Here is a 16399-nt window from a genome sequence, read left to right on the forward strand (position 1 = left end):
TCGTCAAGCGATATATTTGTCCTTTCACTCTACAATGATTCAGAATCAGAAACAATTTATTGCAAAGTATGTTTGTACATACGATACTGTGATTGGTGTATAACAATAAACACTGTACAATCATTATAAATAAAATATGAAAATGTCCAATATGATATGAAAATCAAACAACAAATATATAAGAATACGATGCTATATGTGTTTTATTAAAGTATACAGTGGAAGGATGTGTAAATGAATGTAAGGATAGATGTAAGAGTGGAGGTAGGAAGAACCTTGCAAAACAATCATCTGTAATAAGCATTTTTCATACCAGACATTTTTATTATGTTATGGCTGAAGAGACACAGGTGTTAATACTAACATTAACAACTGATCCAAAACAAAGCAGCTCAGTGGAATTCAGCCATCATTAATTTAATTATGTACACCTGTTCTTCTAGTAGCTAACATCAAAATGTCTTTGGTGAAAACACCCTTAATGGAGGAACAGTAATAAAATAAAGAGGGGAGCCAATGCAGGTCTACTTCTGACTGTGTCAAGTGCATCACAGGTTTAGACTTTTCAAGGGCATTATGATGTTGGTGAAAACAAGCAAACAGTATTATAGAAATAAAGTAATGATTCTATTTCATCAGTGTCCCTCTGATGTATACAGAAGACTTCAAATCTAGGTTAGAAGACCCATTGGTTTGTAGTCCTACTGCTTGTTGCTCCGTATTATTAAACTGCTTTGTCGACAGAAAGTTCAGTTCACCTTTTTCTTTTCTAGAGTATCTTCTGCATAAAGTAGGTTATTGTCTTGTTTGAGTTTATGGAAGTTAAAGCAGTGGGAAAAATAACTCAGCTGTCAGTTCTGAACACTGATAAAGACAACAAATAACACAACCGCAGCTCTAATGAAGGGGTTTACTTTCATATTCCCTCATTAAAACGTAACCTGGAGTAAAACAGTCTCCCATGCGGTGGTTTTCATAACTCAAACATATGCAAATAGGTTGGGAATCTGCATCAAACAAACAGAATAACATTTTAGTCAACAATCACCAGGGGACAGGGTGCTTTGATACACGCACTACTGCAGGAATCTGAAGTGTTCATAGCTCCTCAAAAGATTAAAAGGTTTATTACTTTGCATTCTGGCCCATCTCCACCTAAACAGTGGCTGCATATTTCCTTTACAAAACGACAACAGAAATAATCAAATGTGCTGGGGAAGAATACTGTTTATTATACTGAAATAATTTGCATCCATTGTATCGTCAAAGTATAATAAATCTTTCAATATATTAAGAAAAAATATATGTACAATTTTCCAAAGTTTTTAAACTGGCTATAAAACTACCTTCTTAAATGTGAGTACCACAGTCTATGTCACATTATCAAAAAGAAAATTAAAGATCTTTCCATCACCATCTTACTCTTAAATATTAACACATTTTAACAAAAGTGGAAAGTTATTGCAAAACATAGTGTTTGCCTACAGATTGCTTGATTCAACATCACCCTGTACGTTTAATAATATCTCTATTCTACAGGTTAGCATCAGAAATCATCTCTTCAAACGCAAATCAGTCATAATTCATACATTTCAATGCGCTACCAGTCAAATCCTTCACACGTGTTCATGTTCGCGCAGTGCTACTGACACATGAACAGTGCAATTCTAAATTTGAAAACAATTCATTAAAGGGCAGAATGAGTAGGATTTTCCCCAAAAATATTGTATAGACTCCAAATCAAGCGCTCTCAATAATCACTTATGACCCACTAGTGTTAAGCGGTGTCTGTATCTGCAGAGACGTATTTTCTTCTTTTGCTTTTTTCAGAATTTTTCTGGGTGCGACCTCTACAAAGAATGTAAGCAACCAGATGTAAGATCGTAAACATGCATCCAAGAAGAAGCTATGAATATGCAGAAAAACATATTTGTATAACTGGGCGAAACGTCAAGCTGACAAAGCTTGTTTCAATCCGAGTGTAAATATGGGATTGGCTTTAACCTACCTGGTTACACCCTAAACCTAAACCCAGGTCAGGGGGCGCACGCTTCTAGTGTTGTTTAGCCCCGGGGGGGAGGGGTCAACTTTGAATGTTGTGTTTACAGACCCCCACTTGCCAATCCTATTCATTCTGCCTGCAGATACTAAATGTAGAAATCATTATGTTCCACCTCTAATACCTGTGGGCCTCAGAGAATACAACAATTATTCAAATAAAACTTGTTGGTAAAAAATTAAATAAACTAGTACCCCAATCACAACCATTGTAAAGAACGAATGACAGCGACATCTCTTTACAAAACGAAAATTGGCTCTTGGATTCAGCAGAGATTCACATGAACGGCTAGTGTAAATACTTTTTTCCCTGTACATTGTGCTTTAACAGACAGGAAGGAGTGTTCGTAACTTGTTCAATAAACCGTACCATTATTGTTGAAAATAACAAAACAAAATAAATACCACAACTTCCATGAAGAAGTTAATTCTTTTTCAGCAACACTGTAATGTGAAACCAGCTTACCAATGATGTCATGCAAAGATTTATAAACAATACATTACCGGTACTTTAAAATAAAACCAGACTATGCAGTAAAATACAGTACTTAACATGCTAAATTAACCTATGTAGAACGCAGAATTTTTTTTTAGAACTGTTATGTCTATAAACACAAAATAAACGTATACATCTATATACATGTGTAGAGGTAATTAAGCTTATTGATTAGTATCATGTAAAAAGGAAGTTGTGACGATGTTCCTAGTGGTCTCTGATACACGATGATGAAGGTCAAAAGTTACTTAATGCCCTTTTGAATTCACAAAACTGGTTTCCATGAACAGACTAAACCTTTCATTCAGTACCTCGTAGCTCCGCCCACAGTTACCTTACAACGTACCACTTTCCAGAACAGGTGAGCTCACTCCTCTGTTCGCCATTATTCAGCTGGTCATTTTGTTAAAATACTATCTCCTGTTGAAGAGGTCTTTGCGTTTACGCAGCTCCTCCAGCACCCGAGCTCTGAACCGGGTCCAGTCTTCATCCTGGAGCTGCTGGACGCCCAGAGCCAGATGGAGATCCGTACAGTGGCTGCGCAGGAAAGGATTGTACTGCTTCTCATCTCCGATAGTGGAGGGACACTGGAAATGAAGAGCATGTCAAAAAGCGGCCCTCCTCAAAAACTTGATGTGCATAGTGTCACTCTAGCAGCCACACTGGATCACATGCCATTCATTCATTCATTTGCGGAATACAATTGTGGGTGATTACTGCTGACTTGTATTTCTGCATCTCCGCCACCATTCAAATGCTGCAAAACTGTTTTGTGCACAGATGGTAATGCTTTAACAACAAACTTTATGTTCTCGCCTGTAACTTTTGATACAATATAATTAATATTGATATAACAATATAAATATAATTTAAAAAAAAGAATATCCATAAAAGCCATGCCCAGTTGCGTCTAGATAGCCATTTTGAATTGTGTCCTAATCTGATTTTTCACGGCTAATCCTACAAATTTTAGTGCCATGTGGCCAATAGGTAAGATAAAACAAGATAAGATAAGATAAGATAAATAAGATAAAATAAGATAAAAAGATAAAAAGATAAAAAGATAAAATAAAATAAAATAAGACAGCAGCAGAGAGGATAGTGCAAACAAGACACAAAAGTAAAAAAACAAGATCAAAACAAGTATTATGAATAAGTAAATAAGTATAACACAGGGAAGAATAATAAATAAGTAAAAAAACGTTAAAATCCTAATAAAATAACTCAAATATAGGTAGCACTGTAGCAGCATCATCTAACTCTGAAGCCTGGAATCTGTGAAGCGTGCACGATTGTGTTCTTATCGTATTCCAGTAACAGTTTATCTGATCTATTTGACACTTTGCGGGTGTATTGCTACGGACCCAAAGACGTGCAGTGTTGCAGTGTGGTGCACTCTCAATAAAAGTACACTTTCAATAAACAAGAGAAAGCCCTCTCGGCTCAAACAAGGAGGTCAAGTGTTCCGGTGTATCTCTGCTATCCTAGTGTTTAATGTTAAGCCCTCCTTCTCCACTACAAAACAAATGGTAGCTAATGGATATCCAGTAAAAGTACCGGTGTCAAAAAGCTAGCCGAGGCTGAGGAAGCATCACAGCAAGCCAAACACAACACTACAGCTGCTAATTTGTTGTAACATGTCACTGTGGTGAAAAGCACAGGGGTAAACGCTAAAATGAATGATGGCTGACTTCCATTGAGCTGCTTCAGTTTCGGGTTTGCTGGTATTGTGCGTGCTGGTTCACTCTCACAGCTTACTGTGGACACTTGAAGCCATCGTTAATGTCATCAGTAACACCTGTACTTTACCTGCTGACGAGCAAAAAGGTCTGTTGTAAAAATAAATAAAAAAAGGCCTATTATTGTAACTGTGTGAAACTGCCTCTAGTGCAATGCTGTAAAGATGGCAGATAAAAACTAATCTAAATTCCGGACGGCGACTTCACTCAACGGTGAGCCTTTGCTCTGCTGCGGACTGGATCATAGATGGTTACTCGACTGAGAGCCTGGAGGAGGAGCGCTCATACACTGTAGGCAGGTGATAAACCCTTCTACCCAGGTGCTGGACAGTTTGAATCCTCTCTGGAATGGCCGTGCTACACGGGCATAACAATGGCAATACATCATTCTCACCGTGCACAGCTTCTGGCCTCGCTGCTGCAGCACCCACTGAGATTTGTTTTCTCTGGCAGCATTGCGAGGCTCGACTTCAGCCGCAAACAGCAGGTTGTCCTCCGCATACTCATGACCTGAGGGATAGCCAGTGGATACAAAAATAAAAAACAATGCCCACACGCATAGCCACACTTAAAAGCTTACACTCTACAGAGGTCCCCACGCAACCTCTTTTAGGACTTTGAATGATGCAGTGTGTCACATCAAAGTACAGAAATCAAACCATAGCAACACGTTCAAACCAGCACCACATCTACATCACACAAACACCATCACACTTGTTGGACACGGAGTCTCTGACAGCTTAAGAGCACTTTCCTACCAGGCCATAATAGAGTTTCATCACTTAGGGAGGCCACTGTGTCCAGAGATGACAGCATTGTTGTGGAACTGCCTTCAAACATTCTCCCTGAAAACAAGAAAAGAACAGGGTAAAATTGCAGATTTTAAATACTTCCAATTTGACAATTGCTAGGAGTTACGTCTCATTTCTGATTCATCAAAGGTCATGGAGGTTATTAGACCGTTTTTAAAAGGGGCATTAGGCTGCGTTTGATAAAGCTGGTTCCTTGGACCTCCAATGACACCATTTTATAAGAATGTTAATTTAAATAATTTTGTTATTTTAATGATGTCTTAGAGACCTGCAAATTTCCTGTAATTAAATTCCTTATAGCCTATAGGGAACAAGTTAATACAAACAATAACCAAATAAGTAGCAATGAGATTAAAACACAACCAAACATGGTAAGTATTCAACATTTGCCATGCCAGGACATTTCAGTTTCTTTTTTAAAGAACAAACACTATGTTTCATTGGAATTGGCAAAAAGCTAAAATAACAATAATTATCTCTCTTGGTGGGAAAAGAAAGAGCTTCAATTAGCCATTTGCCCATTGTAGTGGTGTTCAGGTAAGTGTGTGTGTGTGTGTGCGTGTGCGTGTGCGTGTGCGTGTGTGTGTATGTGTGTGTGTGTGTGTGTGTGTGTGTGTGTGTGTGTGTGTGTGCCTCAAAAGCAGGCATATGATCCAGAGCTATGAATTCAAAAATGCATTCCCTGTACAAAAGAGATAGGAGCTGTACAAAACATTCATTCTTTAGGTCTAAGGTTTAGGCAAGGTATCTGTACAGAAAGTAATCTGCCATTAGAATAACATAGTACAGACATAAGTCATAAGCACCCTACGTTTGTGTTCACAGCCCCCTGATTTCCTGGTTGACCCAATGAAGCGTGTTGCTATGAATATCACTCTACATTACAGCAATACATTTCATCGTCACGTTACATCTAAGTAACTAGGTCGATCTCTGCATGAGGACAAAGGCTTTGGAGATATGACGAGATTAGCTTTTCAATTATGCAATTTTGCAGTATATTAAAACTGTATTTTTCTCTTGCTTTCTTCAAAGCTTCACCCCATTGTTGAACGTGAAAACATACATCTGATTTTGAGTTATTGTTGTTTTATAAAAATGTCATTTATGGTGCTGTTAGATTGCTGTAAGTTTATGTAGTTTCAAAGAGGGTAAACACCAACAAAAATGTATTAAAGCAAACATTTTGTTGGATAAAAACCAACAACAACAAACTGAGACATTAATGGAGACGAGTGTGTGTGTTTAAGAAAGAGAGGGGCAGAGGAAGTGGACCGAATAACCTTTGTACGCAATGTTTCTGGAAATGATTAGTTTTAATAACTCAAATGTCAACTTTTAATAAAGCTATGAAGCTTTGAACCATTTGGTACAGCCCTAGAAATCAACCCTCATTTATTGGGGCTTTTGCAAGGGCAACAAAATGATATACGAGAAAGTAAACGGTCACATGACTGTGCAAGGGCAGTTTCTAGCAGTTGATTGATCTGGTTCACTGATCTCAGCATGTTCTTGTGTAAATTAGTGCTTACTGCCTATACATTGTGGCCACGTTGTGGCCACTTCGGGGTATTGCAACATATGTGTTTCCAGTCTATAATGACCTATTTCTATGTGCGTCTCTTTCTTCAGGTTTTATTGGAAGATAATTCATTTTATTGTTTTTCTTAAGCAATATCATCAGGTGGGGAAGTTCAATATCATCTAACCCTACGGAGTTCTTTTCACTGACTGTATCGAGCAGATGAAGGCTTATTAGCGTAGCATTAGTAAACTGCCAATTCATTATCTCCTAACTGTCATTCAGTGGCCCACGTTATGTGTAGAAAGACTTCACAGCAAACAGAAGCATCAAAGGGGTCTTAGTTGTTGTGTATTTTCTGTCTCTTTCGTGATTTACATAAAATCTCGGGTTGCTGTGAAACACAACGTCAGTTCTATTTGATGATTTTTATAGATCCCGTTCTGTTGGAACTCACCACATCCTGAGAGGAACACCAGGTCACCAGAAAAGAGGCTGGAGGGTCCGTCGACCACCCGGCCATCCAGGAGGTAGATCATGTGGCCCACTGTGTGTCCGGGAGTGAAGAGGGCCTTAAAGTGCAAACGGCCAACTGTTACTGAGTCCTTGTGTGAGAGAGGGCTGGGAACAGAAAAATAAAAGTGCGATTAGAAAAATGTAAGATGTAGAGTTTTTATGAAAACCGGTTACCTTCATTAGCATGAAGGGGCATTGGGAAGTAAATTGCGAAACATTGTCAATCGATACAAAAAATAGATGAATAAATAAAAACTTTGATTTATTTGCAGTGTCTCTCAAACATAAAAGATTCCCCTTCTTTTAAATAATATTGATTTTAAAGTTTACTTTGCAATCAAACCATATAGGACCACATGGGATTTTCTGGTCTAAGTCGTGACGTCGGTCATCTTTTTTGGAAAAATACACTTTAGTCGAGTGGTTTGAATGAAGTCTAGTTTAGGATGGCTGCATTCTTAAGCCCCCAAGGCATAACAAATCTGTTCATCATGCTATAATAATGCAGCGTGCAGTCAGCTGCTACTAGTGCTGACAGAGAGAACAAGACAGGACTAAGTACAGTCAGACTAATTCTGTGGGAGGCAACTTACTGCGTGAGGCCAGGAATGTTATCAGCTGCATTTCCATACACTCTGCAAGAGCTGTGAATCTTTTTTAACCCTTTGTTTCCTCCACTGTGATCCCTGTAAGTGAAGAAGAAAGCAGAGGCTTGCCAGTTATCCGGACACATTAGAAAATGTGTTTTTGCCTTCAATCTACACACAGCATTTTAAACTACATATTCTTTATTTAAGATAAAGTCTGGTGAGAATATCAAATGTATGAATGTCATTTTCAGGTGTATTCACATTGGTGTGAGTGTTTCCCTTGAATTAGGTATAATATGTGTTAAAATAGGAAACACAGCATTTGTGTGCATTACAACACCGTGTTTATCGCTCTTAACTTGACACGGTATACAGTTTTTATAATCTGTCACATGTGGTGCATTAATCCCCATCACCTGATGTGTCATGCATGTATGTATGAAATGTATAAAACTCACCAATGCTTGTGTGTACACAGTATTGCTTCTAAAGTCACTCCCTCTTCCTCAAGAACAGCCTGAAAAAATGTAAAAAGCTGTCACAACTTCCAATCACCACATCAAACAAGACTTCAGCAGCATTTGTCAAAACCTTATTGAGCTGCAAAATATTTCCTACTATAGCCAGAGTATGGCTTTAGTACTTTTGCTGAGAAAGCACAAATGCGTTCTTTCACCACAACTGTTAACAATCAAAAACTGTAGTAAAATACAAATAATTGTAAGGCACCAAAACAGGAATTGCACTGAAAGTTATTTTAAAGACCTGACTAAATCAGAGAAAAGCACAATTGTCACACAGTCACTTTGGGTTTGTGAGCTTGATAAAAGTAGTTTGTGGTCAAGAATGACCATATAATGCCAATTTCCAGTCCACTTTAACCCTTCAACTTGCATTATATTATGAATCCTTTTCATCAATAATTTTTTGTAATATAACCCCATTGTTAAAGCATCCATTGGGCCATGCTATATCTCATCTTGTATTGTCCCATATAACCCTCATAATGATTTTAGTTTATATTTGGTCTCTTTCAGGAAAAATTGATACAAACCCTTTACAGCACTTAAGAGATGTGGTACACATACAAAATGTTACTAAAATAGAGCCAAAGCACCCATTGATTTAAGCCCAGTTGGTGTTGCCATGAGATCTGGCGAATATTTTGTGAGTCACTGAGGCAATGTGTTGTTCATTAAGTCAAGTTATCCCCTCTTGCAACAAAGACGGCAACAGTTATTGCACCGCAAAATATCATTATCTGCATAGACACATTGATCTGAAAGCTGCTTATAGACAAAAAAAGGCTTTTAAGTGATATCTAGACATAATGCACACAGCAGACAGGAGAGGCATTCACCTGAACTGTTTGCGGGTCCGCAGGGTCGACAACTACTGCAACACTGGAGGCTGTGTCAATTACTAGATAGCTGTAGTTGTCGGACAGTACCGGGATAGGAATTATTTTGATACCTGTGGGCAGACAAAAAAATTGAAAAATGAAGTATTCAGGACAATAATCAACCTTTTTTTTTTTCCCTTTTTGGAATGATATAAGCAGGTAGGTCATTTTAAAAAAAAAAGTACATATAATGCTCATAGTATGCCTTGAAGTGATAGCACATTTGAATTGATGGTAATAAAATGCATATACTCAAACATATGTTTGACCCAACCAGCAAGGCCATTTTTTTTTTCTTCTACAGATGGCAATTAGCATCTCCCCACAATAATCAAAAACACATGAACAACACGCGATAAACATAGTAAACAGTAAAATCCAGATGGGTGCATACCATTACACTCCATGGGCTGAGCTGTGGAGTGTCCAAGAGGGTAATGTTCTCTGGCTTTCCTCATTTGTCTCTTGTAGTACATGTATCCGAGCCTGGTCTTAGTGTAGAGCGTGTACCTAGGGAAACAGTTCAAAGAGCTTTAAACATTGTGTGTGGAGGCAGAGGCCGGTAACCCTAACCACCACCACGTCACCATCTTCCTCAAGACAACGGGTCCACGTCCACTTATGTGAAACATATGCAATTATAGCATGGACAGTGTGTTCAGACGTTAGAATACCACCAAACACAACAGCTATTTTAAGATCTAGGAAAAAAGGGTTTCCACCAAGCAACTCTCAGTATGCTATGATTTTAACATATTTATTGCTCATTTGCTTATTGATAATACTTATTTTGATCTTGTTTTTTTATTTTATTTACTATGTCTCTTGTTTTGCACTATCCTCTTTGCTGCTGTAAAGACACATTAAAGATAATGTATCTTATCTGATCTTATAGCTGACAATAAATTGATTTGCAGCAAACTTTTATTACAAACATTTCCTAAATTAAACTCAAAATATATGTTAATAACTTAAAATTGGAGCATATTTGAATACAGTTTGGTTGGGCCAGTGTGCAAGATTAAACATTTTATTAATTAACTGGTGATGGCCAACTTTGTCCTCGCGCATCACACACATGTAGAGCATTGTCCAAGCAAACATGATTTTAACATATTTATTGCTCATTGATAATACTTATTTTGATCTCGTTTTTTTTAATTTTATTTACTATGTCTCTTGTTTTGCACTATCCTCTTTGCTGCTGTAAAGACACATTAAAGATAATGTATCTTATCTGATCTTATAGGTGACAATTAATTGATTGGCAGCAAACTTTTATTACAAACATTTCCTAAATTAAACTCAAAATATAGGAAAAAATGGAAGCACATTTGAATACAGTTTCTGTCCTGTGTATAGTCTTTCATAACACACCATGCAATGAATGTGACAGAGAGGACAATAGATATACATGTTTATTTCCTGGTTAGTCGACATGGGTCCTGATAATGATAAATAATAAATAAAGCCACTACGACACACTCGGACAGCTCTGGTCATCTCACGCACCGGGTTCTTCTCACCAGGAATGCGGATATGTTGTTAGAGTCACAGCCAGCACATGCTTGTTTTTATGATGAAGGAAGGTCATGTGATACTCACGCAATTCGGAACAAGGGCCTCTCGGTGCGGGCCATTACTGTGCTGGACACTTTCCTGCAGAGAGCTTGTCCTCCGCGTCTGTAGCGAACACATACATAGAAGAAACAGCAAAAGGATGCGGTGGCAGCCAGTGTTACAATCCAATCAGGAAGCGCCATAGCTTCTGGGCGTGACGTCATGACGCAACGCGACGCACACGCAGCCGAACCCGGAAGCTAGGAGATTTAATTAAAAAAAAAAAGAAAAAGAAAGTAACATTTATTTTTTATTTTTTTTGTGTGTTAATTGAAAACATAAATCTCGCTGGGATTGTGCTTCAGTAATATTTTTTTATGCTTAATAAATGACATGAGATGAAGTTATTTGCATAGCTGCAGAAACACATTATTATTATTATTATTATTATTTCCTTTATTGATCCCCATGGGGAAATTCAAGTGTTGCAGCAGCTCAACTACACAGACACAGACAATAAATACACATACTATACAACTACACAGACAATAAATACACTATACAACTACACAGACAATAAATACACATACTATACAACTACACAGACAACCTACTATACAACTACACAGACAATAAATACACATACTATACAACTACACAGACAATAAATACACATACTATACAACTACACAGACAATAAATACACATACTATACAACTACACAGACAATAAATACACATACTATACAACTACACAGACAATAAATACACATACTATACAACTACACAGACAATAAATACACATACTATACAACTACACAGACACAGACAATAAATACAATTCATGGAGAGGGTGAGAGGGATTGTCCAGGATGGCTCCGAGTTTGGCCTTCATCCTCCTCTCATCCACTGACTCCAGACTGTCCAGCTCCAGACCCACCACATTAACTCCTTGTTGCCTGAATTTGTTTACAATTATATATATAAAAAAATATATATATTTGTGTTTTTTGCTGTCATGCAGATGCTAAATTAAGTGGAGATTGTTCATTTCAATATAGCACATACAATAGATATACATTTTTGGTATGAGGCAAATTAGCGACATTAGGCATAATTGGGCATAATAGTAATTAAAATTGAAGTGAATTCGCGACAATAGTCTTAATAGGCCTACTCAAAGTTGAACTTTAGAGGCTTTAGCCCGGCATTCACTACTCAATCTATATCACAAGTATGACTTAATTTCACCTGAATTAATTGTATATGGCATAAATAAGAAATCAAGCCAAGTTTTGGTCAACTCCTTAATAATTTGGCAACACCTAATGTTCTGAGACAGCTATAGTTGGCTGTATAGTAATATAACTAACATGTGGGTCTACTTAGAGTGTAATAAAACATGAAAGGCCTTTGGAAAAAATATTCTCAGGATGACTGCTTAAACAAATCACCTTAATGCTGGTAGTAGTGTTACATACCTTACCTAACATACTAAATGTTTGCAGGGAACAACAGTCTTATGTGTTTGTTTATTCAGTTGTATTTCTTATTATTTTGAACAGGAGCTTGAGCAACCGGAGTCCCCATGCTTTCTGAGACACATCCGTAACAGTGTAAGTTTCAGTGAACATATCCTATTACAAAGATGACATCCACCTGTGGTGTTACTCTGCAAACCCTCCAAGAAGAGAAAGGACAGAACGGGACAGTGATCCCATTTCAGGCTAAAACCGCCAGGTGAGTAACATGTTTTTCTTTCTTCCTTTTTATTGGTTTACGTACTCATTTGTGTCTCTGCTCCTATAGACTTTTCTAGCATGACTAGGCTATTTGATATGTATTTATTTGTACACGGACATCTCTTTTTCCTGCAGATAATTACATACATTTGGACTGTTTCCCTTTTGTACAAGGTGGATTAATCATGTTGTAGTTTTTGCATTTAATAATCATATAAAACCCAATTTCATTTTAGTAATTGTGAAAATTACAAGTGCATAGTAATTGATTGGACAACTGTGTATAAAGAACTGACCAGACAGTAGTGAGTTGGAAGTTATAGATATTCTTACTTTTTATTTCTATATTCTCTTGTCAATATGTGTCTTGCCAGCTCACTTTTTCTCTCTTTAAGGAAAGGTCATGACGTCCAAAACTGAAAATCCTCCATCCTACGAGGATGCACTACACCATCCTAAGTATGGAAACTACCCCCACCAGCCACAGCCTGGCTCCCCTCTTCCACCACCTCCGTCTTACAGCCCCAGTCCGGGCATGTGCCCCAGTAGCCCGCCTGGCTACTGGGGCCAGGAGGGCGTCTACCCGCAAGCTGGGATGTGGGCAGCCCCTGGCTTCTCTCCGTCTGGGATGCCTAACACAATACCGACTCTGTCTGCTGGAGTGCCTCCATCCAACCCAGGTTCTAAAGGAGATGATACAGGACTTTTATTCGAGTTATTCAAGTCTTGCGTTATATTAAACTAGCTTCTAGGTGTAAATAGTATAAATTACCACTTCGCTGTTCCCAATTCTGCAGGAGACATGGAGGATTTCCTGAGCAGCCAGTGGGAGAGCACATCTGTTCGACATGCCTTCATCAGAAAGGTTGGTGATGTCACACACAGGCTGTTGCTGTGTGTCTTACTGTTGTTCAGAGTGCCGAAGACAATCATGTGCAGCCACTGAAATGTTTTCTCGTGTGCTGAACAGAACTGCTTGTTTTTGTGTTTTTGTGTGCAGGTTTACTTAATTTTAACAGCACAGCTCGCCGTCACCTTTTCTGTTGTCGGCGTCTTTACATTTGTGTAAGTGTCCCTGTTCATCACAGTCTAATATTCCAGAGTTCAATGTATCTGATGGAGGATGAGGAGCAGTTTACTCTGACTGATCCCTTATGCCTTTGCTTTCATAGTGACCCAGTGAGGCTATTCGTCATCAGATACCCTGGCATCTACTGGGCATCTTTGTGAGTTACACTCTAGGAACAAAAACAATAACACACTTTCACTGCAATGAAACATAGAGAGGGGAATTCACCAGAACCAACAATATTCTCAGCGCTATATTTTTCATGACATGCTGTTACACACAGTAACAATCATAGTGATTCATAGTGATTATCTCTCCATAGTGTGGTTTATTTTATGGTTTACTGCATTCTCGTCTGCTGCAAAGAGCCGAGGTAAGCGTGGCTCTGGTCATTTAAATAAGTTATACGTAGTTTTGCTACTGATAATGTTGTATCTTCTATTAATATCCATGACCCATAATTGTTCCTCACATTTTGTATTCAGGAGGCGCTTCCCATGGAATCTTGTGCTGCTGGGAATATTCGTAAGTATTCTTTGTTATAGATGTTGGGGCAGAAGGCAATATTGGGTATGATCCACGAGATCCATATGGCCAAACTAAGAACATAGCATGAGGAGTGACTGGAATAATAAAGCAAAACAAAACAAAGAGCCACTAGGAAGAAAAACAAAAACCTGAATAAGATTCCAACCCACTCCTTGTTTTCATGTTTTATCTTGCAGACTCTCGCCTTGTCTTACATGTCTGGAACAATTTCGAGGTCAGTTTTTTGTCTCAAATTCAGGCAATACACCACAATACACAAATACTGTACATTCTGATGATGATGATGATGATGATATTACACCCTGTGATATTTTTAGTTTTTTGTTTTAATCATTACATGTATCTTTTACAGCTATTATGAAACAAAGGCAGTGTTTCTCGCCATGGGAATAACCGCATTAGTTTGCATAGCTGTCACAATCTTCTGCTTCCAAACTAAGGTAGATGGAGATGTAAACTGTGTCTCTCTGTAGCTCAGTAAGCCGTTGGCTTGTCAGAGGATGTCTTTGTTGTCAGTGTGAAAGAACGCCTTTGTCTCGCATTACAATGCGGCACAGAGTTCCTTTAAATATTTATCAACAATTTGGGATAAGATGTGCATCCAAATTCTCTGTCTGTTGCAACTCGAGACAAATAAGTAACATTTTTCTTCTGGTACATGACACATCAACAGAATGTTTATTTCTAATTCTGATCCTCTTTCAAATTATAATGACTGCTCTTTCATTCTGCTTCAAGCATATTTAACTTCACTTTTATCCCGTTAATGACTTGTTTCTCACTACAGGTGGACTTCACCTCCTGCGGTGGACTTCTCTGCATTGCTTCTGTCGTGCTCATGATCATTGGGATCGTTACGGCTGTCGTCCTCTCCTTCCACTATGTGAGGACTCTTTGGTGAAATTCTACAATTTTATTCTCTCTACTCGTGTTTCTCAGTGTGAGAAGTAGAAGCTCAGTAGAGTGTATCTCTGCGACTGATTCCACATTCAGAGGCCTTTCTTATGTCACTCCACAGGTCCCTTGGCTGCATATGCTCTACGCCGCAATTGGAGCCGTCGTTTACACTCTGGTGAGTCTACGCTCATGTGAATTTAGGAGAGCATTTGAGCCTAGTATTTATAACAAGGTTATTGTTGAATAGTAAGAGTCTTAATGTTTTCAACACATGAAATACTTTCATTTTTGCTATATCTAACAACATGCTGATAATTTGATATTTCTAGAGCCTTACATCCATCAGGTTTCGCTTAAAGTTGGCCCAAGAGTGTAGACCATTAGTTAAATGGACCATGACGGTGCTCAGGAAATTACAAAACAATTTGCCTGTACTTTTATGCAATATCATCTGTGGTAAATTTGTGTTTATTCTGAGAGTGGTGCAAAGGCGAAAGGGTTCATTCTCTGGGGATACTGCCCATGATCAGTAAATTTCATTGCAATCCATACACTAGATTTTTATATATTTTTAGCGGTGTTGGAGGCATGGCTCGTGTCATTGTCAGTATGTCAGTCGCTCTGTGCACCACTTTGGTCCAGAATGGAATAACTCAACAGCTCTTGGATGGATTGCCATCAAATTGTGTACAGACCTTCATGGTTCCAAGGCGTTGAATCGTAAATGACTTTGGTTATCCCCTGAATTTTCCCTCAAACACCACCAGTAGGTCAAAGTCGAGGTCTTGTCCAATAAAACTCAACATCCAGTCGATGGGCTGGCATTAAAAGATATTTAAAATTCTCTCAGGATGTCTCAAAAAGGCCACAGGCGTCCCTTGACGTATGTTTTCCCCCCACCAAGAGGTTCACATTAATGGTACATTTGAGTGAAATGTCTCAACAAGTACTGAATGAGTTGGCATGACCATCATGTTACGCCCAGGATGATTTGTATTAACTTTGGTGATCCTCTGGCTTTTTCTCTTGCACTAACATGTAATTTTTTTATTCATCTAATTCTATGGTTTATGAACAATTACCTATAATAAATATCGACACTCCCATCAGCCTCACGTGTACTTTGTTAACTAATATTACTATGCATACATGCTTAGATGAGGATCAAAGTAAATGTTGGCATGTTAGCACTTAGCTCAAAACACAGCTGTGCTTAATGTTTGTGTTTATGCTTATGTTTGAGGTTAACAATATTCCTTTTTGTGATAACTGTCCTATCTCCTCCTTCTCTCTGTTAGTTTTTAGTATACAACACCCAGCTTCTTATTGGAAATCGGGAGTTGGCCATCAGCCCAGAGGAGTACATCTACGGAGCTCTCTCTCTGTATATTGACATTGTTCAGATCTTCCTCTTCATCCTTCAGGTCAGTGGCAGTGCTACTGACTAA

At 38.3% G+C, this 16399-nt stretch overlaps 2 protein-coding genes across 2 annotated transcripts; one reads left to right on the plus strand and one right to left on the minus strand.

Moving 5' to 3' along the window:
- Positions 1–393: 393 nt before the first annotated feature.
- pnkd (PNKD metallo-beta-lactamase domain containing) lies at positions 394–10898 on the minus strand. The gene is made up of 9 exons (XM_054615435.1): positions 10741–10898; positions 9530–9645; positions 9094–9206; positions 8192–8250; positions 7737–7829; positions 7085–7248; positions 5052–5138; positions 4688–4803; positions 394–3141 (listed from the first exon to the last, which is right to left on the minus strand). Exons 1-9 carry the CDS (start codon positions 10896–10898, stop codon positions 2968–2970), a joined length of 1080 nt encoding a protein of 359 aa, XP_054471410.1. The 3' UTR covers positions 394–2967.
- Positions 10899–12839: 1941 nt separating this feature from the next.
- Positions 12840–16399, plus strand: LOC129105054 (protein lifeguard 3-like). Its single transcript, XM_054615923.1, has 11 exons — positions 12840–13116; positions 13234–13301; positions 13437–13501; positions 13609–13662; positions 13828–13878; positions 13991–14030; positions 14231–14268; positions 14407–14494; positions 14842–14937; positions 15073–15126; positions 16250–16399. Exons 1-11 carry the CDS (start codon positions 12840–12842, stop codon positions 16397–16399), a joined length of 981 nt encoding a protein of 326 aa, XP_054471898.1.

The sequence above is a fragment of the Anoplopoma fimbria genome, chromosome 16, assembly GCF_027596085.1.
Source record: "Anoplopoma fimbria isolate UVic2021 breed Golden Eagle Sablefish chromosome 16, Afim_UVic_2022, whole genome shotgun sequence".
NCBI lineage: Eukaryota > Metazoa > Chordata > Actinopteri > Perciformes > Anoplopomatidae > Anoplopoma > Anoplopoma fimbria.